The 19,595-nt window shown below is 45.7% G+C and overlaps 1 protein-coding gene across 3 annotated transcripts in view; it reads left to right on the plus strand.

Moving 5' to 3' along the window:
* The window catches only part of ASAH2 (N-acylsphingosine amidohydrolase 2), an 83,136-nt gene that overhangs the window by 27,667 nt on the left and 35,874 nt on the right, over positions 1–19,595 (plus strand). For 2 of the 3 annotated variants that reach the window (XM_078434119.1, XM_078434120.1), the window contains exons 1-5: positions 2,364–2,473; positions 4,131–4,280; positions 12,268–12,444; positions 13,717–13,844; positions 14,989–15,066. In XM_078434119.1, coding sequence (XP_078290245.1) covers positions 4,131–4,280; positions 12,268–12,444; positions 13,717–13,844; positions 14,989–15,066 — 533 coding nt within the window. In that variant the 5' untranslated portion in view covers positions 2,364–2,473. Of the gene's footprint in view, positions 1–2,267; positions 2,474–4,130; positions 4,281–12,267; positions 12,445–13,716; positions 13,845–14,988; positions 15,067–19,595 lie in introns of those variants that run through there. The other variant, XM_078434121.2, reaches the window with a different exon arrangement.

Consider the following 19,595-nt stretch of genomic DNA (forward strand, 5'->3'; position numbering starts at 1 on the left):
GTAGTGCTGAGCTTTAGAGAAGGGGGTCTTGAACTCCAATTCTCATGAGGACCAGTCAAGTTCTGTAAAGGAGGTGGGGTGGGGAGGGGAGCCGGGGTGGGGGAGGTGAGAGTCTGGTGAAGGGGGTCTGCAGCCCCTCCTGAGTGTGAGCTGTTAGTTGAAATGGTGTCCCATGGATTCAGATCTCCAGAGTTTGCAGCAGAAGCTGGAAACTGGAGGATTTAGGCATCTCCTGATTTTTTTTTAATATTGGGAATGAATTTAGTTTTTGAAAATGATGCAGGCTACATTTGCAGGCAATATTGGGGCCCTGGGCATTTGATGGAGCCCTGCCTTTGTGGTGGGTTGCATACCTGGTAAATGAGTAGAAACGATGGGTGGGTGTTGAATGCTTTGACTGAAGTAAGGGGAGGGCTAGCTTTAGGCCAAACAGAGAAAGAGCCTGATTTTTTTCAGCCTAGTTTTCTCTCTTGTGGCCTCTTCTTCTTTCTGGTGTAGTGTCTACCATGAGCCTGCACTTTGAACTCCCTGTAGACACAGAGGGACAGAAATCCTCTATGCCAGCAGTGTGCAGGGCAGGGGCATGGACTCCAAGAAAGGAAAGCATCCATAGGACTTATTCAGTTTTAGCTCTTAAAGTTATAGAATCCAGAGGCTGAGACTCACGGAGGTGATCAACGATTATGGTCACTATTCTCATAGTAGGAGCGGCTGTTTATTGTACGGTCGCTTTGTGTCAAGCACTATGGTCAGGAGTCTACATCCTTTTCCCAATCCTTTTCCCACTTAATTCTCATGAATCTTCTATAAAGGTAGGTGCTAGTCTTAGTACCGTTTTCTGGATGTAGAACTTGAGACTCTGAGGTCATAAGGAAATTGCCCTTGGCCATTGGACCTGGTTTGGCTTTGGGTGGTACCCCATTCCTATGTTAGTATCAATAAGGCAAAAGTGACTGCCTTCTTCCTTGCAATACTTGACGTCTTGTGGAAAACATGGGCTTGGTGTTGAGAAAATGTGGATTCTAACTCCATGTTGAATATGGATGAAAGAGCATTAGATCCTTAGTTGGAGGATCTGGTGTCTACACCTGATTCATCCCGTGTTCTCCATGACATTGTGGTTACATCACTTCTCTGGGCTTCAGGATTCTTATATGTAAAGCAAAGGAGATCAGACTAGATGATCTCTAGCTTCTCCTGAGCCCCTAAATTCTAGGATCCCAGGGACGTCAGCAGCCAATCTCTTCACCAAGTACTTTTCTGAGCACTAAGGCCTGTGACAGTGACCTCCGTTGCCTTGGCCACCCTGGCTGTTGTCTGGGGTGGAAACAAACAACATGCATGTGTAAGATATCTCAATAGGTAAGTAGAACCAAAGCTATATTCTGGCCATTATTCGAAATTTTTGATATGTGTTAACATATTTATTGTTCAAAACAACCCTAGGAAATTAGCGTATTAGGACTGCCTCTCTTTTCTAGATGAGAAACATTGAGGTAGAACAGGATAAGCGATTTCAGCTAGTATGTTCAGCTAGTATGTGGTAGAATCAGTTTTTAAACCCAGGTTGTTTGTTTCTGGTACCTGCTCTTGCAGTCTTTCTGCCATTCTGTTTCCCTTGATATTCACGTATGTATGTGTGTGGACATATGTGTGTACAGGCACGTACATAGATGGTGATATGATTACAATAAGGTGCAACTATGTTGAACGTGCAGTGATCTCATCTGTATTCCAAATAGAAGGCTTGAGAAGGTTGTGGGTGCAGAGTAGAGACAACAGGGGGGTGGCCTCCTGCCAGGAGGGTTGAGCTGCCTCTGGGTGTGATGGAAATGAACCAACTTGAAGGGAGTCTTGGAGCTCGGTTGGTAGAACAGAGAGGAGTGGGGGTCTCCGGACGGAGAGAGCTGTGGAGACAAATCCCCAGAGGCTGGCCCCTGAGGAACCTGGCGCCTGCTTTGTTTGGCTAGAAAAGTCCATCAGGAGTGAGTGAAGGGCCATGAGTTTGACAAGGAACAGCTTGTGATGAGAAGCGGATGGACATTTGACACAGGACTTGATTGTTAGGATGACACATCTCCAGCTTACCAGAAAGATCCTCCTTAGGGTTGTTGTATACAACAAGTTCCTGAGAGGTTTCTTTCTATATATTTTAAATATAAGACAGTATATAAAAACTTTTCCATGGGAACCTGAACCTGTGTATTCTAATTGATGCCCACAGATAAGTGGACTGAACTGTTGTTTCTTGAATGTTCTGCTTTTAGATTCAGGCTTTCCGGTCACCCAGAGCCCCCCAGCCACGCTGGGTTCCACGGCCACTCAAGGCTCAACGCTCACACATGGCTCCACAGCCACCCAGGGACCTCCGGTGACCACCACCCCAGAGCCTCCTCTATTTCAGAACTTCAGTGGCTACCATATTGGTGTTGGGCGAGCTGACTGCACAGGACAAGTAGCAGATATCAGTTTGGTAGGCAAATCATGGGCTCCTCAAGGAGAATGAAACAAGTACTTTACTTTTACCCCTTGCACCCTACACTGATTCCTTATGATTACATTATTGTCTTCCTCCTTTTTCATTGACTTCGCTGCTGTCTAACACTGTGGATATCGTGCCATAGAGAGCAGAGGGGCCACGTGTTCAACCACAATTCCTTTGTAAAATCAGTTGGCCACTTTTTTATGAATGGAACTGCTGTCAAACTCATGTACCACCGGGGACGGGCCAGTACTATAAGTGATGGAAGCAGGCCTCTCTGTGAGCTGATAAGAGTCTAGCGAACCCTCAAGGAAGTGGTAGGGATTATGGGACAACTAGAAAGTTCATGGCTTTAGCAATTGTTACCATGGAGGGCTGCCCTATCCCACAGTTTGTTCAAGAGAAGCTGGAAAATTTCTGAATTGAAGACCTGAGGATCTAAGTCTGTCTGTGGGGAAATACAGGCAACTCTAGTCAAAACTGGAAACCTAGTGTTGGCCAACACCATGCAAGCCAAGTGAAATGCTTCTGTGGGTCAGGTGTGGCCCATTGGCTGCTGGTCTGCAACCTCTTGGCTGTGATGGTGGATGTATTCACTCATATCAACCTTTTTCTAGGAAGCTAGAACGTGAAGTTGTCTGATGAGATTTTCTCCCTCCTACCAAATAACCCTTAGATTCTAGGAATTGTTCCCTGATGTCTGTTCTGAAAAGTGGCTCTGGAATGAGAACCCTGAATGACCATTCCTATGAGGGGTAAAGTGAGCGATAGAGAGAGCATTCTGAAGACCAGGATATAACTTTACGGGTGGGTCTTATGACATGGTGTGAGGGGGGGGGGGGAGTGGGAGATAGGTGGATTTGGTCTGACTTGGCTGAGGAATGGCCACCAAGGTAAAATCCAGGGTGTGGTACCCTCAGAAAAAGATTATTAGGGTGCCTGGGTGGCTCAGTCAGTTCAATGTCTGACTCCTGGTTTCAGCTCAGGTCATGATCTCGTGGTTTGTGAGATCGAGCCCTGTGTGCTCTTCGATGACATGCAGAGCCTGCTTGGGATTCTCTCCCTGTATCTGTCTGCCCCTCCCCCACTTGTGCGCACGCTCTCTCTCTCTCTCTCTTTCTCTCAGAATAAATAAACTAAAAAATAAAGAGATTATTGAATCATAAAGAAACCATTTTCTTCTGAAAAAAAAAAAAAAAAGAAAGAAAGAAAAGAACATCATACACCAAACAACCAAAGTGAGGGAACATTCAGTCTTTAGACGCACCTGGGTATATGGGATGATGGTAGGGGAACTATTTCCTTCTGTAATACCTCAGGCAGGAGAAGAGAACAGAAAACCCTGAAAGGTCTCTGGTGTGGTAACGGAATTCCCAAGCCATGCCAACCCCTTCCTTGCCCGTGGGCCTATGGATGGCTTCTGCCAAACAGATAACTACTTTGCCTTTGCATTTTTGTAACAGAAGAGTAAAGCTTCTCTTATGATGTTGGCTTTATTCTTGAAAACACATGTTATCATCTCACTCAGAGCCACAGTGTCCTGTGGAGTGTGTTTTTCTTTCCTACGTGGTCTCTTTTTGCATGGTTGTGCTTGGTTCTCATGGCAGGGCAGTGAGGCAGAGGGGCCCTGACTTTCTCTTCCTTCTAGATGGGCTACAGCAAAACTGGCCAGAATGCACGGGGCATCCTCACCAGGCTGTACAGCCGTGCTTTCATCATGGCGGAACCAGATGGGTCCAATCGAGTGGCGTTTGTCAGCATCGACATAGGCATGGTATCCCAACGACTCAGGCTGGAGGTAAGTGATTGAGGTGACAAAAGAAATGACATGTGATTTAGAAGAGAAGTCTGTGGGTGACCTTGAAAGTAACAAAGCCCTCCTGGCTTCTCATCTAGTGAGATTCTACTGCCCTCCACATTATTAACTCTCGACAATCCAGCAGACAATTATCCCACAAATAATTCCGGTCTGCGCCATCTTGGTCAAAACTTGCTTTCAATTCTGCTGATGACTTGTTGTCATTATTAACGTTAATGTGTTTTGAAATTTTATTATGTTCTGGGTAATCTTCACATACATTCTCTTATTTAATCCTCCTAATTAGAATTCTGAGAGCGCCAACTAATCACTAACCCTTCCCTCGAGTTTTTATACGACTGAGAATAGATGCAAGGTGCCAAATGAGAATGAAAACGTGACACTGAAATGAGATTGGCCATAAATGTCTGAAGCTGGGTGAGAGGTATATGGGGGTCTCATTATGCTCTTCAGATTATTTTTGTACGTGTTTGAAAATTTCCATAATAAAATTAAAAAATATATATAATGTTAGTGCTCTCACCCTTTAAGTGCTATTGTAGACTATGACAGGCTCTTCTGTGATTTTTACCTGAATTGAGACCATGTCACCCCACTGTGGGGAAGGTTGAGCTTAGCAGAAAGGCGCCTGTGGGTCCTGGGCAGGCAACAGTAAGATGCACAGAAGGAGAGGGAGACATAGGGTGATGGGCTTGGACTTTCATGTCTGCCTTTCTAAGCCAGATTCTTGGCCCTGACCCAGTTATATTTTCTGCATGGGATCAGGTCACAGAAAGAGAATGTGCTCCCTTAACATTTGCTCACACCTTCACGAAGGTAAGGGAGATGAGGGTCTGGACTATCCAGGACAGTGACCATCAAATGCCCACTATTCGTTGTCATGTTCTATCAGCCTCATCTGTTAAACACTGTTACTCCTGCTGTGTGAAAGAGCCAGTGAGAGAGATGAGGGAGGCCCTCAAATATTTCTCCAGTGTCACTCTTTCTTGGGGAATGTGGTGGGATCCTCCCCCATCTATAGACGCTCAGGAAGCAAGATTACATGTTTTCCCCACTCCTACGCTTCCCCACTCCTACAAAACTATGCAGTGGGTCTGTTGTTCTCTCCACTTTATGGATAAGGTAATAGAGTCTTAGAGAAGGCAAGTAGCTTTTTCAATTTCACACAGTCAGCAAGTGGGACAGCTGGGTTCTGAACATACAGATGCCTGATGTCAGATCCCATATTCTTAAAAGTGACATTATTCTATTATCTTGCAGGGAAAAATGCATTGACCACCTGCTTTTGGCGTGGCACTTTGCTGGCAATTTCAGAGGGTACATAGCCAAAGGAGTCATAATACATGTTCCCTATGAGCTCACTGCCCAGTTGGGGATAGGAGGAAGGGAGTGTAATAGAAAAACACATGAACTATAGTTCACTGGAGTAAAGTTCAGTGGTGTGTAATCTACTGAATAACAAATAGCTCTGGAATATGGTGGTTTAAAACAATAAACATCATCTAGGGGATTCTGGGTGGCTCAGTTGGTTAAACATCTGACTCCAGCTCAGGTCATGATCTCATGGTTTGTGAGTTTGAGCCCCACATTGGGCTCTCAGCTCTCAGCGTAGAGCCCCCTTTGGGTCCTCTGTCTCCCTTTCTCTCTGCCCCTCCCTCCTCCACTTGCATGCTCTGTCTCTCTCAAAATTAAATAAACATTAGAAATAATAATAGGGAAGGTAAACAAAAATAATATAAAAGCAGGGAGGGGGACAAAACAGAAGAGACTCATAAACATGGAGAACAAACAGAGGGTTACTGGAGGGGGTGTAGGAGGGGGGATGGGCTAAATGGGGAAGGGGCACTAAGGAATCTCCTCCTGAAATCATTGTTGCCCTCGATGCTAACTAATTTGGATGTAAATTTAGGAAAATAAAAAATAAAGCAAGTTAAAAAAATAATAAACATCATCTCATACATTGTGTTGATCAGGAAATCAGGACTGGCTTAACTAGGTGGTTCTGGCTTAGGATATCTTGAAATCAAGGTGTTGGCAAGGGCCACAGTCATTGGAAGTCCTGATTGAACCACTTCCAAGATGAGTCACTTGTGTGGCTGCTGATAGAAGACCTCAGTTTCCCACTTTCCAGATCCTTGCGGCCCAAAACTGTTGCTTCCCCCAAAGTGAGTGACTCGAGAGAAAGAGAAGTGAAGAGGCCACAGTTGTGCTCAGGAGTTGAGCTTCCAGCCTATTTTGTCCATTGGAAGCAAGGTACCAGGTACATTTCACACCCAGGGATAGGACAGCAGAACCTCCCTTCTTACAGGGAGGAGGAGAGAGGAACTTGTGGGCACACAGTGATTTAAAACCACCACAAGGGGAATCCGAAAATGGAACGTAGGGGAAAATTTCACAGTGGATGTGACATTTGAATGGACAAAATTTTAGTTTATTTTAATTCCAGTGTAGTTAATGGTAGAGTTATATTTCGGGTGTACAGTTATTCAACAATTACTGAGTGCTCATCAAGTCGAGTGAATTCTTAGTCCCCTTCACCTGTTTCACCCATCCCCTCTCTCGTAACCCTCTGTTCATTCTCTATAGCTAGGGTCTGTGGTTTGGTTTGTCTCTCTTCTTCCCTTTGTTCATTTGTTTTGTTTCTTAAATTCCACAGATGAGTGAGGTCATATGGTATCTATCTTCCTCTGACTGACTTCTCTTAGCCTAACACTCTCTAGATCCGTCTATGTTGGTGCAGATGGCAAGATTTCATTCTTTTTTTTTGAATATTGAAAAAAGTTTTTTTTAATGTTTATTTCTGAGACAGAGGAAGACAGAGCACGAGCAGGGGAGGGGCAGAGAGAGAGAGGGAGACACAGAATACAAAGCAGGCTCCAGGCTCTGAGCCATCAGCACAGACCCCGACACGGGGCTCGAACTCATCAACTGTGAGATCATGACCTGAGCCGAAGTCGGATGCTCAGCCGACTGAGCCACCCAGGTGCCCCAAGATTTCATTCTTTTTGATGGCTGAGTAATATTCCATTGCATATGCATACCACATCTTTTTATCTGGATGGGAGGAATTTTAACTGGTTAACGTGGCAGAGGGAGGGATGTAGCCTCCTTTGCAGGCACAAGGCTTCCTGCTATTAGGACCCATGTAAGCATGTAATTAGAAATATACCTAGCAGGTATGTTGGTCATAATCGTAGAGGGTCTGGGATGCCGGTTTATTTTGACTCTGTTAAGTGATGGGGCTTCTGCAAAAACTTTTGAGTGGAGGAGTAATGCAAACCCAATTTTGCTTCAGAATGATTAATCAGACAGCAGTGTTTGATGAAATAGACTGAGGCTGGACCAGGACACAAACTGGCAGCTTTGTTAAGTTAATACGAAGGCTCTACTGGTGAGGATCTAGTTGGGAAATGGTAATCACACTCGGTATTTCAAACAGAGGAGATTCAACACAGGGGAGTTTTACAACATGTTGGAAGGCTGCACGAACTGGAAAGGGAAGGGAAGCTCGCGGGAAGGATGTCAACTTTGCCTGGACATTTCCCCTGGACCGCGTGAGGCTCGCACAAAGGTCTTCAGTCAGTGTGGTGGCCGTGAGGCTACCTGGTAGTAAGAGGTCACCTTAAATGCAAATGAGGTTTGAGAATGAATAAAAATAAAAGCTAAAACTTGCCTAGTTCCCGCGATGAGTCACACCTGATGGCTCCACGTACATTAATGAATTCAATCCTCCAAACAACCGGAGGAGGCAGGTGCTATCATTATGTCACGTGACAGGTTGGGAAGCAAACATGAGCTGCAGGGGATCAGGGAACTTGTCTGCGGAGCTGGGTGGACGCACAGGCATCTCGGTGCCAGTGCCCACACTTGTTACCATGACGCTTACCACTCTTCTCAAGGGTCGGAGATGGTTCTCATGGGGTGGTGGTGGGGTCATGAGAAGAAATGGGAGAGTCAGGGGTGGACTTTGGGGGTGGAGTGGGGAGGGGAGAGGGGATTAATGTGTTGGACTGCAGAGGCTGTGAAGTCAACAGTCCACCATTTCACCATCCCTTCCTATTTTTACTTTCCCCGTGTAATCTGAGACCTGGTGGGAAGGCCTTTAAATGAACCCACTCTGTTATCCCAGGCTAACCCAAGGGAAAGTGTGAGGAATAAATGTAGCTCGACAATTGCCTTCCCGCTTCCTTATAATACCTGGTTTTAGGCAGGTTCTCAGCCTCAGCTTTGAGGACTGATGACATTTCCAGCATGCAATGAAGGTTCTGGAAGATCTCTGAGCAGTGAGACAGGGCAGATACAGAGGGGCTTTCCGGGTCTTTCTGCGGCAGGTTCCCAGGTGTGTCAGTAATAGGAAACTGAATGGAAACTGAACACAGAGGTGAGCTGTAGACCTTAAGGTAACTTCTTCATTCTGTTGAAACACCCCTCCTCATGAAGTAGGTAACATGCTATTTACCATGGCTGCTGGCAGACGTTGCTACTAGATGATTGAGTTTTTCTTTTCTTTTTCTTGAAGTTCCGTGGGTCTGAATTCACGTTGGAGCATATAGGTTAGGATAGAAGTTTTGGGAGATGTTTGTGGTCTTTCTCTTTTGTTTTAAAATTTGAGTGCCATAATTTTTCTTCCTTTTTTTTTTTAATGTTTATTTTTGAGAAAGAGAGACAGACACAGAGACGGAGAGACAGAGATACAAAGCACGAACGGGAGAGGGGCAGAAAGAGAGGGAGACACAGAATCTGAAGCAGGCTCCAGGCTCTGAGCTGTCGGCACAGAGCCCGATGTGGGGCTCAAACTCACGAACTGTGAGATCGTGACCTGAGCTGAAGTTGGACGCTTAACCGACCCAGCCACCCAGATGCCCCCGCAATTTCTCTCTTGCTAAGAGCTCGATTCTTGTGTAAGCCCGAAGAAGTACACTTGCTATAAAACCCTAACATTCTCTGGGAATAAAAATGGGATGGGGTTAGGAGAGCTTTAAGGTTGACCAGAAGTTCTTTCTCTTTGCTACCTTCCTGTCTTAGTTACAGAACTGTGAGCACATTAGCTTTTCACAGCAGCCTTTAGTCAAGCTTTCATGGTGCCCCTTTAGCGATGGGCTTCTCCTTCATGAGTGGAGTTATTACTGTTTTAGAAGAAGACATAGGGTGATGAAGAGTGTGGTCTGGATTTGGGTCACACAGGAGCAACATGGAGACTTACTGGGATGGAGAATGTAGGCTACTTGGTCAGAGGGTGTTGGTCTGGTCATGTCATAGTTCCTTTCACATTTGCCTGGCATCACAGGATTGTGTATATGGACGTGGTAACCTAGCAATCGGCGTGTGGGACACGGATTAGTTAATGAGGCAACACTGTTCATAAGATGTTCCTCATTCAATGACCACACGAGTAGAATGAGGGTGGGGTAGCTCTTCCCCTAAAATAGAAGAGATTGGTGGTTGTATTTACGCGGGTTAAGTATATAGCCTGTAAGTTGCACGCTTCCCAAGCGTGTTCTGGGACCGTCTTGCACCAGCTCATGAGGGCTGGCTGTTAAATATTCAAGAGCTTGGGGGAGTGGGGGGGAGCTCGTTGTTAAATTTTGGAAGCTTGAAATTGACTGGGGCAGGGAGTATTTACACCAGAGAAACTGACAAGCGATTCAAATGACAGCTTTTCGTTTCCCGCTGTGTGACGGTTGATCAGCCTACCACCACCTGTGCCACACGCAGAGTAGACAGCGTTGCTAATCAAAAAAGGCACTCTTTCTTGCTAAGCCCAGGTTTGGGCTCAGGATCCTTCTCAACACCACACGTCTGAGAGCTACCACCAATAGACGGGACTAAGTGCGTGACGTAAGTGATATTTGCGATCCCTGCCGTGAATGCACTGTCATTACTGTGCAGGGTATTAACTGACAGTATCTTACGTTGAGGAAGGTCGCTTGGGGTCTGACACTTCTGCTAGATCATTTTAAAGATTTTTGACATTTAAAAAAGTGAACAGGGGTTTCTGGGTGGTTCAGTCAGTTAAGCGTCTGACTTCGGCTCAGGTCATGATCTCAGTGTGTGGGTTCAAGCCCCGTGTCGGGCTCTGTGCTGACAGCTCGGAGCCTGGAGCCTGCTTCGGATTCTGTGTCTCCCTGTCTCTCTGCCCCTCCCCTGCTCACGTTCTATCTCTCTCTCTCAAAATAAATAAATATAAAAACTTTTTTAAAAAGTGAAAAAAAATTTTTTGTTAATATTTATTTATTTTTTTTTTTTTGAGAGACCATGAGGGGCAGAGAGGGAGACAGAGGATCCAAAGTGAGCTCTAGCTCAGTGAGCTCTAGCTAGTGAGCTCTAGCTCTAGCTCATCGGGCACCGAGCCCGATGTGGGGCCCGAACTCATGAACCCTGAGATCATGACCTAAGCCAAAGTCAGATGCTTAACCAGCTGAGCCATCCCGGCGCCCCTTTATGTAAAAAAAAAAAAAAAAAGGTCAAAACATCTTTCCCAAGGAAGCCACAATAACACCCAATTTCAGGTTGAAGCTGATTCAAGCAGAATCAGAAACAGGTTCTCAGCAGCAGGGATTTTTCTCTCCGTTGTCTTCGTGATGTGTCTGGACCCTACGAGCACACTTATCGTGCGTTTAGATGTTCACAGTCGTCCTGAATTACCGCTCAGGAATTCTGTGGGTCAGGAATCCCAGGGAGGCCGAGCTGGGTGATTCCAACTTAGGTTAGAACTGAAGTCACACACACACGCCCACTTCCTTGTCGTGGGTTGAACTCATGCGTCGGCTGGGGCTGCAGGTGTTGGAAGGCCTGGCTGAGGCCGAAGGGTCTACTACTCTGAGGTGGCTCACCCGCCTGGCTAGCAAGTTAGTGCTGACAAGATGGTTCCTTTCCGATGGGCCTCCCCACAGGGTGGCTGGGGTGTCCTTAGGTCCCCTCAGTTGGCTGCCCCCAGACCAGTAAGGGTGACAGTATATGTCAGGGAGCATGGAGTTCTTCATTTTGGGCAGGGAGGCGGCAAGGGGCCCTTACACAACTGTTCGCTGCTCCCGGGACGCTTTCCATTGGTGTTGCTCAACCGGCTTATGCTCTTGGGTGGAAGGCAGCCTCTCTGGAAAGATGTTTCCTCATTGACACCCATCACTCTTTTTCCCCACTCAACAACATTTGTCTTCAGAGCACTTATCATTGTGTGATACCATATTACGTGCTTCTTTGCTTGTTACCTTTCTCCCTCATTAGAATAAATGCTCCATCAGGGTAGGAACCTCATATACTCCTAGTGCTCAGATATTAACCTCATATCGCTCCTAGTGCCTGGATATTAATAGCATGTGTGGAACGATGAATAGCAAACCATACTGGTTCTACAGTTAGAGAGATGTGGATCCAGGTTGTGGCTCTCACATTTACTAGGTCGGTGGGCAAATTATTTATCTTCTTTACACTTCAGTGCTCTTAGCTAAAAGATGCGGTTCCAAATATCCACCTCTGGGGCTCCTGGGTGGCTCAGTCGGTTAATCATCCATCTCTTGATTTTGGCTCAGGTCATCAACTTCATGAGATGGAGACTGCATGGGGCTCCGGGCCGACAGTGCGGGGCCTGCTTGGGATTCTCTCTCTCTCCCTCTCCCTCTGCCCCTCCCCTGTTCTCTCTCTCTCTCTCTCTCAAAGATAAACGAACATTGGAAAAAACATCTAACTCTTGGGGTCGTTATAAAGATTTTAAAATAACATAATGTGTGTCCTACCTAACACTGTGCTTGCATACGGCGAGAGTCTATGAAATGTTAGCCTTGATGGTTACTGGCTTTGTTGAAGTTGTGCCTACGATGAGACACTCCAGAGCCGAGTGAAGGGCCACTTGACAGGGGTGCCATTGATATGGATCCTTGATTAGACTCATTGGAGCCTTTTCCATAGTGAGTTGCTATGTTATCCCTCTTCTTAGTTCTGTTTTTTTTTTTTTTCTTTTCTCTTGAAGGTCCTGAACAGACTGCAGAGTAAATATGGCTCCCTGTACAGACAAGACAACGTCATCCTGAGTGGCACTCACACACACTCGGGGCCAGGAGGGTATTTCCAGTATACTGTGTTTGTAATCGCCAGTGAAGGATTTAGCAATCGCACCTTTGAGTACATGGTCACTGGCATCGTGAAGGTAGGCAAAGGGCCCCAGAGGGAGCTGCCCTGTCCCTTGTTCACAAGTGTTCAGGAGTGGTTTTCTGTGATATGGAGAGAGTCCTTATAGGATGTTGCTCTGAGCAGTCTCAGCACCTGCCCCCTCCGTTCCTGACTCCCCAGGAGCTTCTGGTCTCCGAGGCACTGACTGATTGAGAGGGGCGAGTTCCGTGCAGTGAGCCTCCTGCAGGTGTCCAAAGGGACAGCAAACGTTTCCTATGTCACCCTTATAACTGAGAGGGCCCTACCGTCTGTTCTCTGTGCAAAGTCACACAAAAAGGAAGCCATCAAGGAACCAAGAGTCATTGCAAGTAATTCCAATCTCGCCTCCTAGTTCCCAAACAACATGACAGGGGACCCACTTCATAAACACACGCCCTTATTTCTCACGTCCTCTCTGAGAGTTCTAGATGGCACGGTCTTCTGTGTTCCTGGCTTGGGCACCTCTTTCTCCTCTCTCCCCATCTTGAAGCTTATTACTACCTCCCACAGGGTCCTTTCTCATGTTTCCCTCATACCTTTCCCTTCTAGATTTAGTCCCTCTCTACTTTGTCTCATGAAGTACCCCCCAAACCTGGCGATCCAGTCGGCAAAGGCAGAAATGTCTTTACCACGATGCTTTCCAAACCGTGGATGGTAATTCATGGCTGGCTTCCTGAAGTCAATTCCATGGGTTGCAAGAAGCATTGAATGAACAGAAATAAAGTAAAACAGATCGGAGCCTATCATGGTGCAAAACATACGGGAAGGGTGTATTTTGTGAGCTTCTGTTTTAGCACACATACGTCGACGTGTATTAAGTTGTGATGAAAAATGTTTTGCTTGTTGTAGCTTTGAGTCAGAAAAGTGTGAAAAACTTGGCCTCAGAGGTTGAGGGCACGGAGAGGACAAGGAGGGTGGGACACCTTCAAGCTAACAAATCCTGGTCCTAGGTCGGGGGGAGTTGCTCCCGGTTTGGCCAATTGAACCTGCGAACGGTGCCTGACTCAGCGGCTCTGAGACACTCAAATGACCTTCCCAGGTCACGGCAATTCTTATGTCTCAGCCTTGAGGCCATCTGTGTGCCCCCCCAAGTGACACTGGCTGTGTGGTTCTCTAGCTCTTGTCCCATAGCAGGGGCAGCTCGGAGACCAAGGAAATTGTCCACAGCGCTCCTCTGTTTCTATTGACTAAGTCCTTATCCAACAGGATGTCCAAATTCACAACTGGCTCTCTCTCTCTCTCTCTCTCTCTCTCTCTCTCTAACCCACAGAGCATTGAGATGGCGCACAAAAATATGAAACCAGGCAAAATCTTTATCAACAAAGGAAACGTGGAAGGTGTACAGATCAACCGAAGCCCCTCTTCTTACCTTTGGAATCCTCCGTCAGAGCGAGCCAGGCGAGGGGCATTATCACAATAAAATCATGGGTTTCCTTTAGAGATCAGCAACAAAAATCTAAGGATGCAGTTGGTGCTCAAGGAATGGGGTGGGATCCTGAAAGAATAGTAAAGCTAAAGTAAATTTAAAACATGTTGATCATCTAAGCAGAAATAAAAAGTGAATGTGGTAACTCACGCCAGCCCGTGCACCAATCGGCCCGCTCTGCTGGTGGCTGGGGTCAGCGTGAGTGTTGGAAGGACTCCCAGTTTTGCAATCGGGCACGACTCTGGTTCCATCTCTGCTTTATCACTTCCTAGTCATGTGACCTTCAGTGATTTACTTATAGTAATTTATTGCCTCTCAGCTTCTTCTGTAAAGCGGAGATGAAAATGTGCGCAACACGTGTTTATTAAATTAATGAATAGCTCTTTTTGTTAGATCGTTCAGCAGAAATCATCTCCACCCAGGAGACTGTGGCAAGAGAGAAGCCATAAAAGGATAAAGAAGCAGGAACAAAGAACAATAAATAAAACTAGCATAATGGAATGGAACTAAGGCCGATTGTTTGTTTGTTTGCTTAAGTGCTGACCCAGGTTAGCCACAGGAGAGAAGCCCTTGACTGCTGTGGCACAGTAAAATAATATCTCACTTTCAACCTGGCCACCTGGCATTTTACATTTGTCTGCGTATTTTTCCATCCATTTCAAAGGAGTTGAGTTTTAGAAAACATAATCCGATTTCCCTTGAAAGGCCATGAAAGAACGCTTGAAGCTACAGGTCGGGGATGGTTTTGATGTTGCATATTCCCTGCTATGTTTAAGAGATTCCGTGAAAATTTGACCGGAGTAGAAATTTCAAAGACCGGTCCCTTTTCTAAGAAACACCTGTATGTTCTATAAGATCACGACCATTACATAAAGATGTCAATTTCATCTCCAGTTGGCTGACCTAATGCGACTGAGTGTGATGGTATTTGCAAGCCATTTCTTTAGCTGAGGACTGAGGTCCTGGATGTGTTTCGTAAGACCATAGCACATCAGGAAACCTCGCTCACTGAAGGCATTTTGATTTTAGTTTTTGTGTCAGCTTCTACTGTTGGTCATACAAGAAGCCCAGGCTCTAACTAACATAGAAGTGACTGCGTTTCTTTGTTTTGACCAGGTATTCTTCAAATACCGACAAAGAAATGATCATCCTGAAAATGGTAGATTTGAATGGAGTTGACCTGGGCCTTATCAGGTACTCTGTTTACTTTTTTTGCTTTTCGTCCTATCTGGATAGCTTTCCTTAATCATGGAGGTGGGGACGGGGAGGGGGGTGTGGGAGGAGGAGACTAGAATAGTGGCAGCAGCGGCTGGGAATATGTTGAGTAGTTAAGAGTCCAGACTTGGGAGTCAGACACATCTGGGTCCAACCATGGATCCTGGGGCAAGGTTCTCAGCTTTCCAGGGCTCGGTTCCTTACCTGGAAAACAGGGCTAATTAAAGGATGACGTAAATGAGGGATTCAGGTAAAGAAGTGTAGTGTAGCATCTGGGATATGACATAAGGATTCAGTCAATTCTAGTGCTTATTACTCTATCAAGATGTTGTATGTGGAATTTCTACGATGGCAGACCATTATCTCTTGGTAAAATGAGAAAACAATCTGACCAACCAGGCTAAATGATTATGGGTTTGAGATGATTTATCTGTGTTTTCCTAAAAGAATGAAGTCAAGTCTAATGTAGGACAATGCCAATTAGTGATGGAAGCAGAATTGAGGCCACCTGAAGGAAGCAGATGAGGTGAAATTACAGCCTGGCACAGGTTTTAGTTCAGGATTATACATAAGAAGACATGTGGATTTTTTTTTTTTTTTCATAAAGAAGGCATTTGCATTCATGTGTGAATTTTGTCCCTGCAATTGGACTGACTCAGGAATTGACTGGCTGGGTAACAGCCCCAGGTGCCTTGATGTGCAGATGTCCAAGTGATGGAGGATGCCTGAAGGAAGTGTATGATGGCTCATGGGAGCTACAGTTAAATGGCTTCGGTTCGCTCTGTGTTGTCCTCGTGATGAGCTTTGTGACTTTGGCCAAGTGACTTAACTGCTCTGTGGCTCAATTTTCTTTCTTTCTTTCTTTCTTTCTTTCTTTCTTTCTTTCTTTCTTCTTTCCTTCCTTCCTTCCTTTCCTCTTTCTTTCTTCCTTCCTCCCTTCCTTCCTTCCTTTCCTCTTTCTTTCTTTCTTTCTACCTTCCTTCCTTCCTTCCTTTCCTCTTTCTTTCTTCCTTCCTTCCTTCCTTCCTTCCTTCCTTTCCTCTTTCTTTCTTTCTTTCTTTCTTTCTTTCTTTCTTAAATGTTTATTGATTTTGAGAGAGAGAGAGGGAGCAGGGAAGGGGGAGGGAGGGAGGGAGGGAGAGAGAGAGAGAGAGAGGGAGAGAGAATCCCAAGCAGGCTCCACACTGTCAGCAGAGCCCGATGTGGGGCTCGAACTCACGAAATGTCAGATCGTGCCCCGAGCCAAAATTAAGAGTCGGATGCTTCATCAACTGAGCCACCCCTCAATTTTCTGACTTTAAAAGTGAGGGATAAAGTGAGTCCTTAAAATGTTGATAATAAGCGTGAGTAAAGGTGGTAGGGGCCTATCAGGTAGGATTATGAAATACTTAACTGAAAGGGTCTATGTAAGTCAAATTAATAATTAATTAAAATTAATAAGAGGTGAATGAAAACATTAAGGACTGTGATCAGTACTGGCCCTGTAACCAGGTGGAGAACAGCACGGTGGTGAGGAGTTCTGGTTTTAGGGGTAGATTTTAAGACTTGAGTTCAAATCCCAGCCTTGCCACTTACTAACCTACTTACACCTCAACTATTCCATTTGGAAATGGGAATGATAATGCCTCATAGGACTGTTTCAGGATTAAATGACATAATACATGCAAAGTTCTACTCTGTGTCTGGCATAGAAAAGAGTTTTATTATTTTGGTTAAATGGTAAGCAGAATAACATTCTACTTCTTCTAAGAACTCCATTGTTGGCTTCTCAGAATGCTTGACATTCTTTTTATGTATTTTCTTAAATGTTTATTTATTTATTTTGAGAGAGGGAGATAGAGAGTGAGGAGGGGAGGTTCAGAGAGAGGGAGAGAGAGCATCCCAAGCAGGCTCTGCACTGTCAGCGTGGAGCCCGACGCGGGGCTCAAACTCACAAACTGTGAGATCACGACCTGAGTGGAAACCAAGAGTCGGATGCCTAAGTGACCAAGCCGCCCCGGACGCCCCTGAATGTTTGACATTTTTAGCATTGGAGTTACTTCTTCGGGTGTCAAGTGAGGTCACTAAAAACTCCCTGATAAAATAAACTTTATTATGTGGGTTGACATGATAGAAGTTATTCTTCCATTATAGTGAATTCATCTACTGATTGGTTGCCAACTGGTGTTGAACACAGTGGACTTTCTTTTTTTAAAAAATGCTTTTATTTATTTTTGAGAGAGAGAGACACACAGAGTGTGAGCAGGGGAGGAGCAGAGAGAGGGAGACACAGAATCCGAAGAAGGCTCCAGGCTCTGAGCTGTCAGTACAGAGCCCAGCACGGGGCCCGAACTCACGAACCATGAGATCATGGCCTGAGCTGAAGTCAGACCCTTAACCGACTGAGCCATCCAGGGGCAAACACAGTGGACTTCCTAAATGTGTGCTTGGGGTATGTGTTGTGATGGGCATGGTCCCTATCTTGAAGGCTCTAACAGACTAATGGGGTGATTGGGGCAGGGGACAGAGACAGACAGGCAAGTAATCACAACATACATCAGATGGCCATCAGTGCTACCACCTGGCCATCGATCAACGCTGTGGGAACTTGGAGGAGGTAGCAGGGATACCTGAGAGCATCGTGGAGGTCATGAAAAGACAGTGAGCTGGGAGGCCAGAGGATGGGCTATGTCAGGGAGGGGGTGAGGGAGGAATCCGAAAAGGTGAGCTAGCTCCAGATTGTGGGGCACTTTGGTGGGCCATTTGGTTACGAGACAGTCAGGATACAAGCATGTATCTCTGACGAGTTAGAGAATTCCACATTCGTTGGGAGAAGGAGGCTTTTTCCTTACGGTTTCCACTCAACTCTTGGCTGAATGACTGAGATCGTCCGTGATTCCCTCTTATTAGTTTCTGAATCCTTTAACGATGCCCATGGAAGACTAAAAAATGTTGTCCTTCTTCCAGATGTTCGTGGCTTCCTCGCATATAACTATATAACATATCTGGAAGTCCCAGGGCCAACCATCAAGGTTATAGCAACTCTCCTCCATCTGCTAGGCTTAACACCCTGCAATAACTTGCTATTGTTTTTGCAGCCACCATATGTTATCCTTGACATAATTGCTCGTGCAATTGCCTCTTGTTGCATAGTGGCAATTGCTCTTTGAATGCATTAAAAATGATCCAAAGCATAAAGCCAAATCTGGGCTGCTGAGTAACTCAGCCACCAGATGTAGGTGCCTGCTGTTAGGCAGAATCCCAAGGCATGAGGAGTTTGGAAGCCTAGAATCTCTGACTGGCGGAACATGGGCGTCATCTGCCTCACAACTCAGCTAAGGGCCAGGTAGGTGACGTGACCTGCCCAGTGTTGCAGCCAAGACTGTTCTCTTCATGCTGGGAACCATATTGAGGTCCACAATTTCTTCTTTCCTACCTTCACCTTTGGTTTCATTTCTTCATTCGGCGAGTCCGCATCGGAGACCTACTGGGTGCCACACAGGACTTCCCAGTCCTTGGAATGGTGCTTTTCCTGGCCCTGAAATCAGGAATCAAATAATACCCACTCCCGTGTTCCTTGAGCAAGTCCCTTAAGTTCTCAGAGACTCAATTTCCATATTTCTCAGATGCAGATATAACCTCTTCTCTCCAGAGATCATCGATTTGTTTACTCATGTATTAAATGGTGTAGAATATATGTGTCATGAACTGAGCTCGTCCTACAGATACACTGATGGGCAAAAGTAGATGGTGTTGTTGCCCTCAGAGAATTTATAATCTCTTGGTAGAGACAAGAGGTATCCAAACAGTCCTTGAAATATGTGTAAGATGATAACTGGGTTAAGTGCCAGGAAAGGAAGGTGCATTGCATTGTCTTAAAGGGATGTGACCCGGGCAGGGAGACTGGGAAAAGCTTCCCTAAGGAAGTGATAATGGAGCTAAAAACCAAAGGAAGATTGAGAATTATTTGTAAGCCTTTTATTTTTATATGCATTCCAGCTAGTTAACATACAGTGTAACATTAGTTTCAGGTGTGCAATATAGTGATTCAACCTTCCATACATCACCCGCTGCTCGTCACAAGTGCCCTCCTCAATCCTCATCACCTGTTGAACCCATCCCCCACCCACCTCCCCTCTGGTGACTGTCACTTTGTCCTCTATGGGTAAGAGTCTGTTGGGGTGCCTGGGTGGCTCCGTCTGTTAAGCATCCGACTCTTGATTTCAGCTCAGGTCATGATCTCAGCATTCGTGAGTTCAAGCACTGAGTCGGGGTCTGGAGCCTCCTTGGGATTCTCTGCCTCCCCCTCTCTCTGCCCCTCTCCTGCTTGTTCTCTCTCTCTCTCTCTCTCTCTCTCTCTCTCTCTCTCTCTCGTAATGAATCAATACACATTAAAAAAAGAGTCTGTTTCTTGCTTTGCCTTTCTCTCCCTTTCCTTCCCTTTGCTTGTTTTGTTTCTTAAATTCCACATATGAGTGAAATCATGTGGTATTTGTCCTTTTCTGACTGATTTCACTTAGCATTATACT

The sequence above is a fragment of the Panthera onca genome, chromosome D2 (genome assembly GCF_046562875.1).
Source record: "Panthera onca isolate mPanOnc1 chromosome D2, mPanOnc1 haplotype 2, whole genome shotgun sequence".
NCBI classification, from domain to species: Eukaryota; Metazoa; Chordata; class Mammalia; order Carnivora; family Felidae; genus Panthera; species Panthera onca.